Source organism: Schistocerca piceifrons, chromosome 5, assembly GCF_021461385.2.
Source record: "Schistocerca piceifrons isolate TAMUIC-IGC-003096 chromosome 5, iqSchPice1.1, whole genome shotgun sequence".
NCBI classification, from domain to species: Eukaryota; Metazoa; Arthropoda; class Insecta; order Orthoptera; family Acrididae; genus Schistocerca; species Schistocerca piceifrons.
Genome location: NC_060142.1, coordinates 233,564,534 through 233,577,420, shown reverse-complemented (window position 1 = coordinate 233,577,420; position 12,887 = coordinate 233,564,534). Strand labels below are relative to the sequence as shown.

The window sequence follows — 12,887 nt, the reverse complement described above, 5'->3', positions numbered from 1 at the left end:
CTCACCAGTTTCAGCAGACATTTTTATGGAAGCTTTCAGAGAATTTTCACTCTAGTCTTTACTGTTGTATCTGAAGTTCTAGTCTGATCTGACTATTCAGTGGATGTCTACATAGATTCCACTATTATCATAAGCAACAGCACTTTGACATCCAGCGTGTTGTGGAAATTGAGAAGAACAGTAAGGTATCCGTCCTCATTGTGCAAGTCTTCGGGGAGCATAATGGCACACTTGACTACATATAATATGTTGCGCCAAGACTCATGATGGATACGGGCCTTGATAGTCTTGGCTGCTAGCAGTTCCCGTGCTATGGGCCAAAGGCAAATATCGCAATGTTGTGTTGTCTTAGCTATCACCAGATACTGTGGGAGCTGTACTAAGTCTCAGCACTGGCTTGGCCCTCACTTGTCAATGCCAGATTGTAGAAATTTAAGTAAATGCCATAATCAGTAAAACATGTCACCTTCTCACCTCCTTTCTCAAATCATCTATTCAGAACCAGTTTTCTGTTATGTTCATGACACCTGATAGTAGGGATAGGCTGCAGTGTCATGTAAGAATGGAAGTGGCATTAGTCCAGCAAGGCTGTAGGCCAGAAGCAAATTCACAAGTGTTGTGAGGGCCAGTTGCAATGGCTGCAAAAATGTTGATTACTGTTACAGCATGACAACACTTTTGCATATCCAGAAACATTTATAGAAATGCTGAAATTGTTTATATTACTAATGGATATTGCCTTTATCTTCCTCGACTATTTCATGACCAAACCAAAGATTGGAATTATTATTACTCCACTAGTGCACACGTATCTGTAAAGTAGAAAAAGTTAACTTTCATGCAACATCTGGAAAGCCCTGGTTATTTGTCTGCAGTACATTTTTTTTTTTTTTTTTTTTTTTTCAAAATATTCACATTATGTTAAATTAGTATATGAAATCTAATACTTAAGCAAACTAACTTTGGGTGCTGAAATATAGTTGCATAGTAAGGTTCTTTAATTAAAACAAACACATAGCGAAATAAGTCCCAATTACTTTTTATAAAGTTTTTTCTCATCTGAATCAAATAGTTTGCATTGTGATGTAGTCTGAAGTAATTGCCAAAATTTTCAGGATTGGTGGGACCACTTCATAACAGACAGAGGCTATATGTTTTGTCTAAGCTACTTGCCCAAAATATTTCTTGCTGTTGTTATAACATTGTTGGATGAAGCTTACTATAAAGTAGCTTGTTGGCTGAATGACAAAGGTATGTAACTTTATTTTAATGGATAATTTTGTTTTGCTTCACTTGTGACACATGAATCTTTTCTCGCAATAAACAGTGGAGGAAGAATAAAAACAAAAGTTAAAAGCTGCAGCAAACTCGGCATAATTAAGTAATGCTTGCAGAAGTGAAAGTTGGGCACTTACTCTTCCGTAGTATGCATTGCCTGTTCTCAAAATTTCTCGAAATTTTCCTTCTGGTCTTGGAGAACATTTCTATGTGAATACCAAAGATTTAGTTTCATGCATGTTTCTGTCATTAAAATGAAATAACTGTTAATGCCATTGTATGCAATGAACAAGAGTACCAAAAGTGACACCACATAAGGGCTCCATATTCATTCAGGTTTACAGACATACTTACAGATATAAGCAATATTTACTATTCAAAGTTATCATGTGCTCTAAATGTGTTGTGTACTTACTTTGATAAGCCTCTGTTGTATTGTTTTCCTCTTTATGTAATTTTTATTTGAAAAATGTGTACCATGCCATACAATACTCATAATTTAGAATACAAACAAACAATAAATCCAGGTATAAAACATGGTGTTTCAAAAGTTAATATTTCATTATATTCCCAGGCACTGCTACTAAAGACTAGTTCATTTCCCAGCCTGTAACTTGGCTGGTTAGTGTAAATACAAAGTATGCCTTTCTCAAGAAACTAAACAGTGAGACTGTGCAACACTGACAAGACATTGTGAAGCAGAGCACCAAAAATCTTATGTGGTTGCAGCTTTTAGCTATGGATTATATGCCAGAGTATGTAGAATCTGTAAATTCAATATGTTGGTGGTGAGGTAATAGCATACCCTGGAAATGCTCAGGTTCACACAGAATTTGAACTTAGAGCAGCGGAGATAATGCCAGCAAAAAGTAACAGAAGTTAGGATATGAAAGATATAATCTTAATAAATTCCACTTATATATCAAAATTTGTATATTTAAAAATGTAGTTTATTAAAAACAAAGATTCCATGACTTACCAAACGGGAAAGCGCTGGTAGATAGGCACAATTTAAAAAAACACACAAACACACACACAAAAATTCAAGCTTTCGCAACCCACGGTTGCTTCGTCAGGAAAGAGGGAAGGAGAGGGAAAGATGAAAGGATGTGGGTTTTAAGGGAGAGTGTAAGGAGTCATTCCAATCCCGGGAGTGGAAAGACTTACCTTAGGGGGAAAAAAGGACAGGTATACACTCGCACACACTCACACATCCATCCACACATATACAGACACAAGCAGACATATTTAAAGGCCAATATGTCTGCTTGTATCTGTATATGTTGTGGATGGATATATTTTTCCCATGTGGAATGTTTCTTTCTATTTTATTTAAAAATGTAGTTTAGGTGGATAATCTGATTTGTAAGGTTCAATCACAGTATTTTCCGTATGAGATATATAAGTTCTCACACACGTGTGTGTGTGTGGGGGGGGGGGGGGGGGGCACGTGTATGTGTTTGGGCAGAGGAGCATGCCCTTGAGTGTGAGTGTGAATGTCTGTATTTGAACACTGAAATAGTGAAGTTGATAGAGATATGATAACATTTTCAATATTGATAAATTGCAAGAAGACAGAATAGATGGTCATTATTTACTTTCAGGAGGTAAAATTTCAATTGGTGCTGATAGAAACCTTAAAAGTAGAACAACTTTTCAGTCTTCTGGAACTTTCATTAGGGAGTAAGAAGCGATTGGCTGTGGGAAGGTTGGTAAGGAGCGGTAGACCACTGACACATGGCATTTAGAGGAACCCATATGAGAATGTGAGTGACCAGTCCCTCCTTTTCAGTTTCCCTTAATAATCCCACTTTTATATTTTTAATTTACATTTAAGTTTAGGATTTTTATTGGCAGTACTCTAAACTTCCTCTTGAGCAGATAAGTACTGATCAACGATACTATCTCCGTGTAATTTAAGTTTTCTCAGTAGAATTTTCTTACAATATAACATGTGTATATTAAGTAAGAAAAAGCTTATCGTTTGAGTTAGTACCTGCATTGCCGAATCATATGTCATATGAAACATATGATGTAATTAACAAATCACATTTCTCCTTGGACTTTTACAACCAACCACCATGCAATTTAGAAAGCTAGGAAGACTTTGTCATTGCAGTAACTTAATAAAATTTTTCAGGTCTGGCAGCCTTGTCTTGACTATTGCCCCTGAACAAAAATCTTTTAACCGCAACTGCTTAAGGTAGTCCTTTTCAACCTTTTCATTTTGAGACATTTCACAGCAAACAGAATAGATATCATCCATACTAGATTTTCAGTGCTAAAGAAATAAAAGTAATAATGTTTGAGAATTCTATGTAACATGCAATGCCTTAAAGTGTAATTTGTATTGTAACCTTAAATATTTGAAGTCCATTGAAAAACCTCTGTAGACATGTCATTACTGCCATAAAATATTGCAACTGGTTGAATACAGCTCCTTGATATGTAAACTGTTTGTTTCTGCACAAAGCTACCTCTGTTTACTGTTTCATAAAAATCTTTGTAATATTTGCACCTCTTAAACAATAATTTTGCTTTTTGCTCATTGTCATTCAGAATACTTTTTTCACTCTGATTTACAAGCACAGATTACACAAATCAATTTACAGTATCTGCTATGTCTTAATGCTTATGTCACTTTCCTTTTACTCCCCTATAACATCTATGCAGAGTATATTTTGTCTCTTATGTAGAAGTGAATCTTAGATTCAGCTGAAACTTTTTAAACATTCCTAGTAACCCAAAAAGATAAGTCCCTTTAGATGAGTTCAGTACACAATTTAAGTGCCCTTTCTTTGTAGAAGAGTATGGCCCAAAAGACTTATTGTCCCTCGTCAGCATTATCATCTAAAGAGATGGCTTACACAATTTTGTTACCGAATATAAACTTCAAATTGTCTTTGTGTCATCCTTTAAAGTCAAACTTCCCTTGTTCATCACTTTTAAAATTTTCCTTTATTGTGTTCTTTTTTGATGTCTTTTAATTCTCTCTCTCTCTCTCTCTCTCTCTCTCTCTCTCTCTCACACACACACACACACACACACACACACACACACACACACACAAAACTTCTCACCCCACCCCTTCCGCCCAAATTATTTAATGTCAATTTGGGTGTAGCACAAAGTGCTTGCATGAAAATGTGTGTTCAATTACAGACAAAGAATACATTGCTGTTAAAATCTTTCTTTTGAAAAAGCAGTAGTACAAAGAGAGAAGTGTTAATTAATTAAGTTACTTTTAATATGAATAATATGAAAACCACAGAATTAGCCTAAGTAACGGTATGTCCCAAAAAACTGTAAAATACATTTTAGGGTCAAAGAAGGGTGGAATGTAGGATGACTTCCAGTGTGGATTTAGGTTCAGGTAGACACAGCTGTCACCAAGAACAAACTGCTGATGGAATGTACAGCAAAGATGTCATCACTCGGGTAACCAGCTCTTGGGTCCCAGATAATGTTTGCCCATTGTAATATTTCGAAATATCAGCTACTGCATTGTGTGAACATGTAATATTTTATGTTTCCTCGAAAATTTCTGCATAGAAACCAATGAAAACAGTTTGGTGTAAAATTTCAACTGTTATAGAGGCTTAAGGATTTTATGAATTCATCAGTAGTACTAAAAGTAATATTATCAGCGAGTAACACAGGTAGAATTGAGCAAGAAATAATTAACTTTTTCCACATTCCATTGCTCCTACACATCAGTCACTAGTGGCTAAGATTTGCTTCATCTATATCTACATCTACATGGATACTCTCCAGATCACACTTAAGTGCCTGGCAGAGGGTTCATCGAACCACCTTAACAATAATTCTCATTCCACTCTCAAACAGCAGGTAAAGAAGAATAAAAACGAATACCTATACATTTCTGTGCAGGCTCTGTTTTCATTTTATGATGATGATCATTTCTCACAATGTAGGTCAGTGTCAACAAAACATTTTTGCATTTGGAGGAGAAAGTTGGAGATTGGAATTCCATGAGAAGATCCCAGTGCAATGAGAAATGCGTTTGTTTTAATGATGTCCACCCCACACTTTGATTTGCCTTCCCCACAACATTTTCTATGTGTTCTTTCCATTTTAAGTTGTTCGTAATTGTAATTCCCAGGTATTTGTTGAATTTATGGCGTTCAGATTTGATTGATTAATCATGTGACTGAAGTGTGATTCCTTTTAGCGCTCATGTGCACGACATTAAGCTTTCCATTATTTAGGGTCAATTGCCAATTTTCACACCGTACAGATACATTTTCTAAATTGTTTTGCAGTTAGTTTTGATCTTCTGATGACTTTACTAGATGATAAACAACATCATAATCTGCAAACAACCTAAGACATATGCTCAGATTGCCTCCTGAATCATTTATTATATAAGGTATAGCAGAGGGCCTATAACAGTACGTTGGAGAATGCCAGAAATCGCTTGGTTTACTCAATGACTTCCCATCAGTTACTACAGACTGTGACTTCTCTGACAGGAAATTATGAATCCAGTCACATACGAGGGTTGGAACTTGGATAGTGGCAACTATTTATTCACAAATGATACAAAAGAGTTACATGTTTGTACCTGTTACTTTCCTTCAAAGTAGTCACCAGCATTGTGTAGAACCCGTTGCCAGTGATGAGGAAGTTGTAGTATACCATTAGAAGAGTCTGTTCTGTTGATGGTGTGAATGGAGCAGTCTACTGCCTGTCGAATCTCTGGAACAGTTCTGAAGTGAATGCCACGAAGTGCTTCCTTCATCTTCGGAATGAAATCAAAGTCACAAAGACTTAAGTCTGGGGAGTATGGTGAATGGTAAAGTAATTCCCAGTTCCGTCGACTGAACAGAGCAGCCACAGCTTGCGTTGTATGCGCCCATGCATTGTCGTGCAAAATGATGGGTGGGTTGCGCAGAAAGTGTCGCCGCTTCTTTCGCAAAGCTGGTCACAGGTGATGCTCCAAAAGTGAACAGTAATACTGTGCATTGACAGTCTGCTTTGGAGGTACGTAATGCATTAGGATAACACCATCACAGTCGTACACAAGAATCACCATAACTTTAGACCACCCCATTCGCACCATCAACAGAACAGGCTCTGCTAACGGTATACTATGCCTTCCACATGGCTAGCAACAGGTTCTATGCAACGCTGGTGACTACTCTGAAGGACAGTAGCAGGTGCAAACATGCAACTCTTTTGTATCGGTTGTGAATAAATAGTTGCCTCTATTTAAGTTCCAACCCTCGTAAATGAGCCAATATTCCATAAGCACGCAATTTGATTGCAAACTGCTTGTGAGGTACAGTGCCAGAAGCTGTCTATAAATAGGGAATCAATCTGAAATCCCTTGTCAATACGACTCTCTACTTTGTGTGAGTAAAGAGTTAGTTTTGTTTCACGAGAACAGTGTTTTCTGAATCCATGTTGACTATGTGTCAATAGACTTCTCTTCGAGGTAATTCACAATGTTCGAATGCAATATATGTTCCAAATTTCTGCAATGTATTGATGTTAATGATATGGGTCAGTAATTTAGTGGATTACTCATATTGCCTTTCTTGAGTATTGGTGCGATCTGTACAGCTTTTTAGTGTTTGGGTATGGATCTTCTGTTGAGCAAGTGGTTGTATATGATTGATAAGTATAGGGTTACTGCATCAGCACACTCTGAAAGGAACATAATTGGTATATAGTCTGGACTGGAAGACTTGCTTTTATTAAGTGATTTAAGTTGCTTCACTACTCTGGGGATATTTACTTCGTCGTCTTTGGTGAAGGAATTTCAGAAGGCTGTATTTAGTAACTGTGCTTTAGCAACATTGTCACAGATAGTATTTCCATTGATATTGCAGAGAGAAGGCGTGGATTGTGTCTTGCCGCTAACATACTTTACATATGATCAGAATCTCTTTGGATTTTCTGACAGGTTTCAACACAAAGTTTCATTGTGGAAACTATTATAAGCATTTCGTATTGAAGGCAGTGCTAAATTTCAAGCTTTTGTAAAAGATCGCCAATCTTGGGGATTTTGCATTTGTTTAAATTTGGCATGCTCTTTTTTTTGTTTCTGCAACAGTGTTCTGACCTGTTTTGTGTACCAAATGGGATCAGCTCTATTGTTTGTTAATTTATTTGGTATAAATCTCTCAATTGCTGTTGATACTATTTCTGTGAATTCAAGCCACATCTGGTCTACACTTACATCATTAATTTGGAAGAAGTGGAGATTGTCTCTCAGGAAGGCATAAAGCTTTTTATCTGCTTTTTTCAATAGATATATTTTGTGTTTATTTTTGAAGGATCTGCGGGTTACAGTATTCAATCTCGCTATTACCGTCCTGTGTTCACTAATCCAGGTACCCACTTTGATATTCATTATTAGGTCAGAATTATTTGTTGCTAAGTGGTCAAGTGTGTTTTCACAACCGTTTACTTTTTGCAAGGTCAGAATTATTTGTTGCTAAGTGGTCAAGTGTGTTTTCACAACCGTTTACTTTTTGCGTGGGCTCATGAACTAACTGCTCGAAATAATTTTCAGAGAATGCATTTAGCACAATTTCCGATGATGTTTTATGCTTAAACATGTATTTTCACCAACATATGGAGGATAAATTGAAGTCACCACCAACTATAATTGTGTGAGGTGGGTACATTTTTGAAATTAGGCTCAAGTTTTCTTTGAACCTTTGAGCAATTGTGTCATCTGAGTTGAGAGATCAGTAAAATGATACAATTATTATTTTATTCCGGTTGCCAGGAATGACCTCTACCCATACTTATCCACAGGAACTATCCACTTCTGTTTCGCTACAAGATAAACTTCTAACAGCAACAGACACACCACCACCAACTGTGTTTAGCCTATCTTTTCTTAACACTGTTAGGTCCTTCGCAAACATTTCAGCTGAATTTACCTCTGGCTTCAGTCAGCTTTCAGTGCCTGTAACGATTTGAGCATCAGTGCTTTCTGTTAGCACTTGGAGCTTTGGTATGTTCCCATCACTGCTACAACAGTTTACGACTCTAATACCAAAGGTTTCTAGATCTACATTCTTCCCTTTGAGACTGAAGCTGTTTCTGTGTTTCCCCGAGACCCTCTAACCTAAAACACAATCTAGTCTACACCACACAGCCCCTGCTACCCATGTAGCCACCTCCCGCATGTAATGGACTTTTGGCCTATTTAGCGGAACCCAAAACCCCACCACCCTATAGCGCAAGTCGAGGAATCTGCAGCCTACATGGTTGCAAAACCATCTAGCCTCTGATTCAAACCTTCCACTCGGCTTTGTACCAGATGTCCACAATGGTCCTCTTGACTATGCTGCAAACAGTGAACACTGCTTTCATGTCACAAGCAGGACTGGCAGTCCTTACCACTTCTGACAGCTGCTTGAAACCAGAGAGAATCTCATCTGACGTGAGCCACCAACTGCAGTTAGTGGCTTCTTGTGATCTTCATGGCATCCGGCAGGACCTGATGCACGTTGAGAATGACTCCACCTGATATGCACATGGAGTCCCCATTGGCTTTCTGCCCCTCCTAGCAGCCATGTCCCTAAAGGTCCCCATAACACGCCTAACATTGGAGCTCCCAACTACCAATAATCCCACCCTCTGTGATTGCTCGGTTCTTGCAGGTGGAGAGATTTCCTCTGAAACAGGAAAAGTGACTGCATCTGGCTGAGGGATAGTGTCAGCCACAGACAGCACCTGGAACCTGTTTGTTAGACTAATTGGGGAGGCCTTATATTTGTCCCCTGGTAAGTCTTTCGCCACCTGCCCTGCCCCAAGGTGACTTCCCACTCGACCACTGGTGAGGGGTGAATGTCAGTACGGGAAGTAACTGGGCTAGTCATTGGTGCAGACTGATTGGAGGACTAGTGGATTGTGATGGACCAGTCCCCACAGCCATCCCACAACAGTGATGCCCATCCACTGCAATCTTGAGCTATGTAACAGAAGCCATCACAGCCTGAAGCTGACAGCGAAGTGTCACCTACTTGACTCGCATCTGCACACAGCAATCACAGTCCCTATCCATACTAAAGACTGTGAAGAATTGCACTACATGGACAAACGAATGACTATTGACAGGCACTACGGAACTCTGCTGTAAACACTGACAAAAACGCAAGAACTGTGTCTAATAAATTACATTAACACATAGGTTCAAAAACCAAACTACCAGAGCACTCAGGGGAGACAAAGTAATTTACTACTGATTAAGAATTTGTAATATGTCACAAAATAGGTTTACTTTCCAACACAAATGAAAATGCAAGAATTGTGTCTATTAAATATTAAATCAACACACAGAAATTCAAGAAGATGAACTACCAAAGCACATGGTTAGGAACTCGTAAAGTGTCACAAAATCAGTTATTTCCCTGTTGCTGCATATATCTCAGCCAGCTGCTGCTGCCTGACTGGCTGACTAATGCAAACAAGCAGTCACTAGCTTTCAAAACAAATGACTATATACACGCACTACAGAACACTGAAAAAAATGCAAGAACTGTGTCTAAGTATAATCTTATTGTATTGGGTATCCACTCAACTTAACTGATTTGGTACCTGACTAATATCTACATTATCTTGAAACTAGAAATGGGTTGAAATGGTAGCATTTCATAAATCCATATTATGTGGCAACTAAACACACTTCCTGAGAATGGTTTTTCATCGTGTTATGAAAGGGTAGGCGCAGGTAGTGTATGCTACCCGCCACATGGTTGTGGTACACAGGTTCTGTGCATGCATGCACTGGATGGCCACCTCTACTTGCATATCAGCTGTTTGCCCATCTGTGCCTGTGCTACCCTGGCTGCCCACTGTTAGGAAAACAACCTGAAATGGCCTACTAAAGCTGATGCATTGAGCAGTCATTAGCCACATAAGCAAGATTGTCTGAAAGCTTAGAAAAGGTTTGTTTCTTCTGTCTGAAGTAATTCACACACACACACACACACACACACACACACACACACACACACACACACACACACGGTTACATTGTACCTGGCTTGTAGTTCAAATATGAGGCTTATTAGCTATTCTCAGAATTTTTTATCTCAGTATCATGTTGCTTGTTAAAGTTTGTAAAGATTTGGGAATGTTGTGATATTATTCCTTGAGTCAAGATTTTCATAGCTTTGTAGATGTCTTGTTCAAGTCATGCTCTTTTCCATCGCCGTATCAGGTGACGTGATACTGTGCCACTGAAGGAAAGATGCATCTTTCTAATGCAAACTTGCCATAATATTAAACTGTGACCGTTCTTGCCACAAGCAGATGCATCATCTGGTGTGATGATCACTAGATCATAGATGTAGGCTTCTTTTTCACCAAAGTATATTTATCAAATCATTCTACACGATAATTTCATCATTTCTTTGTTTATTTTAATGTTACTGTGTATGACAAATGTATTGTCATTGAGAAAAGTATCACTTAATGGACTTTACCGATTTTTTTCAATTTCCGTCTGTTGGTATACTTTGCTTAGTGCATCTGCTGTTCCTTCAGGAATGATGAATTTTCAATTCACTGGAATGAAAATTTAGTTTAAAGAATACAGTGTAAGTCAATAAGGTATAAAAAAATTTGTATACTCCATTTGACTGCAACAAATGAATACTATTTAACTGTAACGTTGGAAAATCCATGAGGCCATTCACAGACAATAATGTTGTCTATTGGGAGGTTGCAGAGTCAGAAGACAGTAGAGAAATACGGGAAGACGTGCAGACAGTCAACGATTGGTTCAGTGTCTGGTATATGTCCTGCAACAAGTCTCTACTTTCATATGTTAATTTCAAGTGAGCAACAGTTGCTTCCTCAGTAGCAAAATCATCTTGTGAAATGTTCGATGCCATCAAATGCAGCCTTGATTCAAGAATTGCTTTCCAACACAAAGATACGCGTAGCAAGCAATAATGGTATACTGTGGCTGTACACTGTGTAGTATTTACACAGCAGATCCACACAGAGCAGTTATGCAGCATTTTTTATTCAATGATGATTTGTAGATTACCTTCCCAAAAGTATGCAGACAATCTTGACTGCATGTCATTATTGTTATAATAAGAAAAAAAATAATTATTTGGTTGATATACTATACATAAGAGTTGCATTGCAGATTCAGCTGCCATACTGAGCTTCTCCTTTACTTTGTGTAACTGTCCCTCATAGAATTGCATGAAATTGGGAAAAAAGGAGTGAGAAATGAGATGTATGTTGTCTTGAATTTCATTATAATGCGCACCCTAGAGTATTTATGTAATACAGTTAAGAGATTCCTTGGACATGAAAGGCTCATTCCAACTTGAAAGTTTTATTTGTAAATTTACATAGTGCCTATACAGTGACACATGAATGTCACATCATTTGTGTTTGAAATGTAGTATCAGATTCTTGTTTGTCTTTGTATCATATTTGTTTACATCAATTTAGCCATTTATGTTTGCTGCAACAACATGTAATTCAATTTTCCAATTTCTAACAACAGCTAGAAATTTAAAAAAAGACTTATCACTTTTACCAGATAATTTTATACTCAATATATTTTTTTGTGCTTTCTGACATTAAGAAGTTTCTCGTGTGCTATCACCCTAATATTGTCATCAGATAATTCAGTCCAATTTTTCAATCACATATAACTCCTCCCCCCTTCCCCTCATCTTGTAGTAATAATTTCCCTGTGCAAGACCTGTCCCATACATGCACCCACCCTCACCTATTGAACCCTATCACAATCACTTTCAGTGTGCTTTAATTTGTGACAGCAACCACGACACATGCTACAACTAATGTGTGTCTTTTTATGTGAGAATGGCAACTAGCCAGCAATCAACTCTCGTGAACGCGACTAGCCACAAACAATTGGTTACTGAATGTAAAGTTGGTAGTGTAATGAGGTTTGGCAACCAGTACAGCTATTTCAATACCTACATCTCTTGGATCCTCTCCTCCCCCCCCCCCCCCCCCTTTCTTCACCCACTGCAATTGTTCCACTAAACTGCATTGACAGAAACTGTCACTTCCAAACATCCACTATCCTCTCAGTCCACATGACCAAAACATCTATGAGGGTCACTCCAAAAGAAATGCACACTATTTTTGTAAAAATTCAGTTTTCATTCTGCTTGTGTGAAAGTTTTAGTGTGTAGATACATCCTTCCCGCTTGTCATCAAGATGGCTGCTACACTTGACGTTCGTCAGAAGCAATGAGCTGTCATAGAATTCCTGTGCTGTGAAAATGAGACAGTGTGAAACATCCACAAGAGGTTGAAAAAGGTGTATGGAGATGCTGCTGTTCGATTGCAGTACAGTTAGTCGGTGGGCAAGCAGGTTACATGACGAAAGTGGGCACGGCAATATTGAGAATTGTCCTCGCAGCAGTAGGCCTCGTACTGCACACACTTCAGACAATGTGCAGAGAGTTAATGAATTGGTGGCTGCTGACAGACGCATCACAGGAACGAATTGTCATGCTACATTGGGATAGGAGAAGGAAGTGTTTGCAGAATACTGAAAGTGTTGGCATTAAAAAAGGTTTGTGCCAGGTGGGTTCACAGGATGTAGACAGTGGCACACAAAGAAA

The 12,887-nt window shown here is 38.2% G+C and overlaps 1 protein-coding gene across 1 annotated transcript in view; it reads left to right on the top strand.

The window, feature by feature from the left end:
- LOC124798259 (anoctamin-8) overlaps positions 1-12,887 on the top strand; it is a 197,921-nt gene that overhangs the window by 138,164 nt on the left and 46,870 nt on the right. The window contains exon 9 of the mRNA XM_047261579.1: positions 1,116-1,251. Coding sequence (XP_047117535.1) covers positions 1,116-1,251 — 136 coding nt within the window. The remainder of the gene's footprint in view (positions 1-1,115; positions 1,252-12,887) is intronic.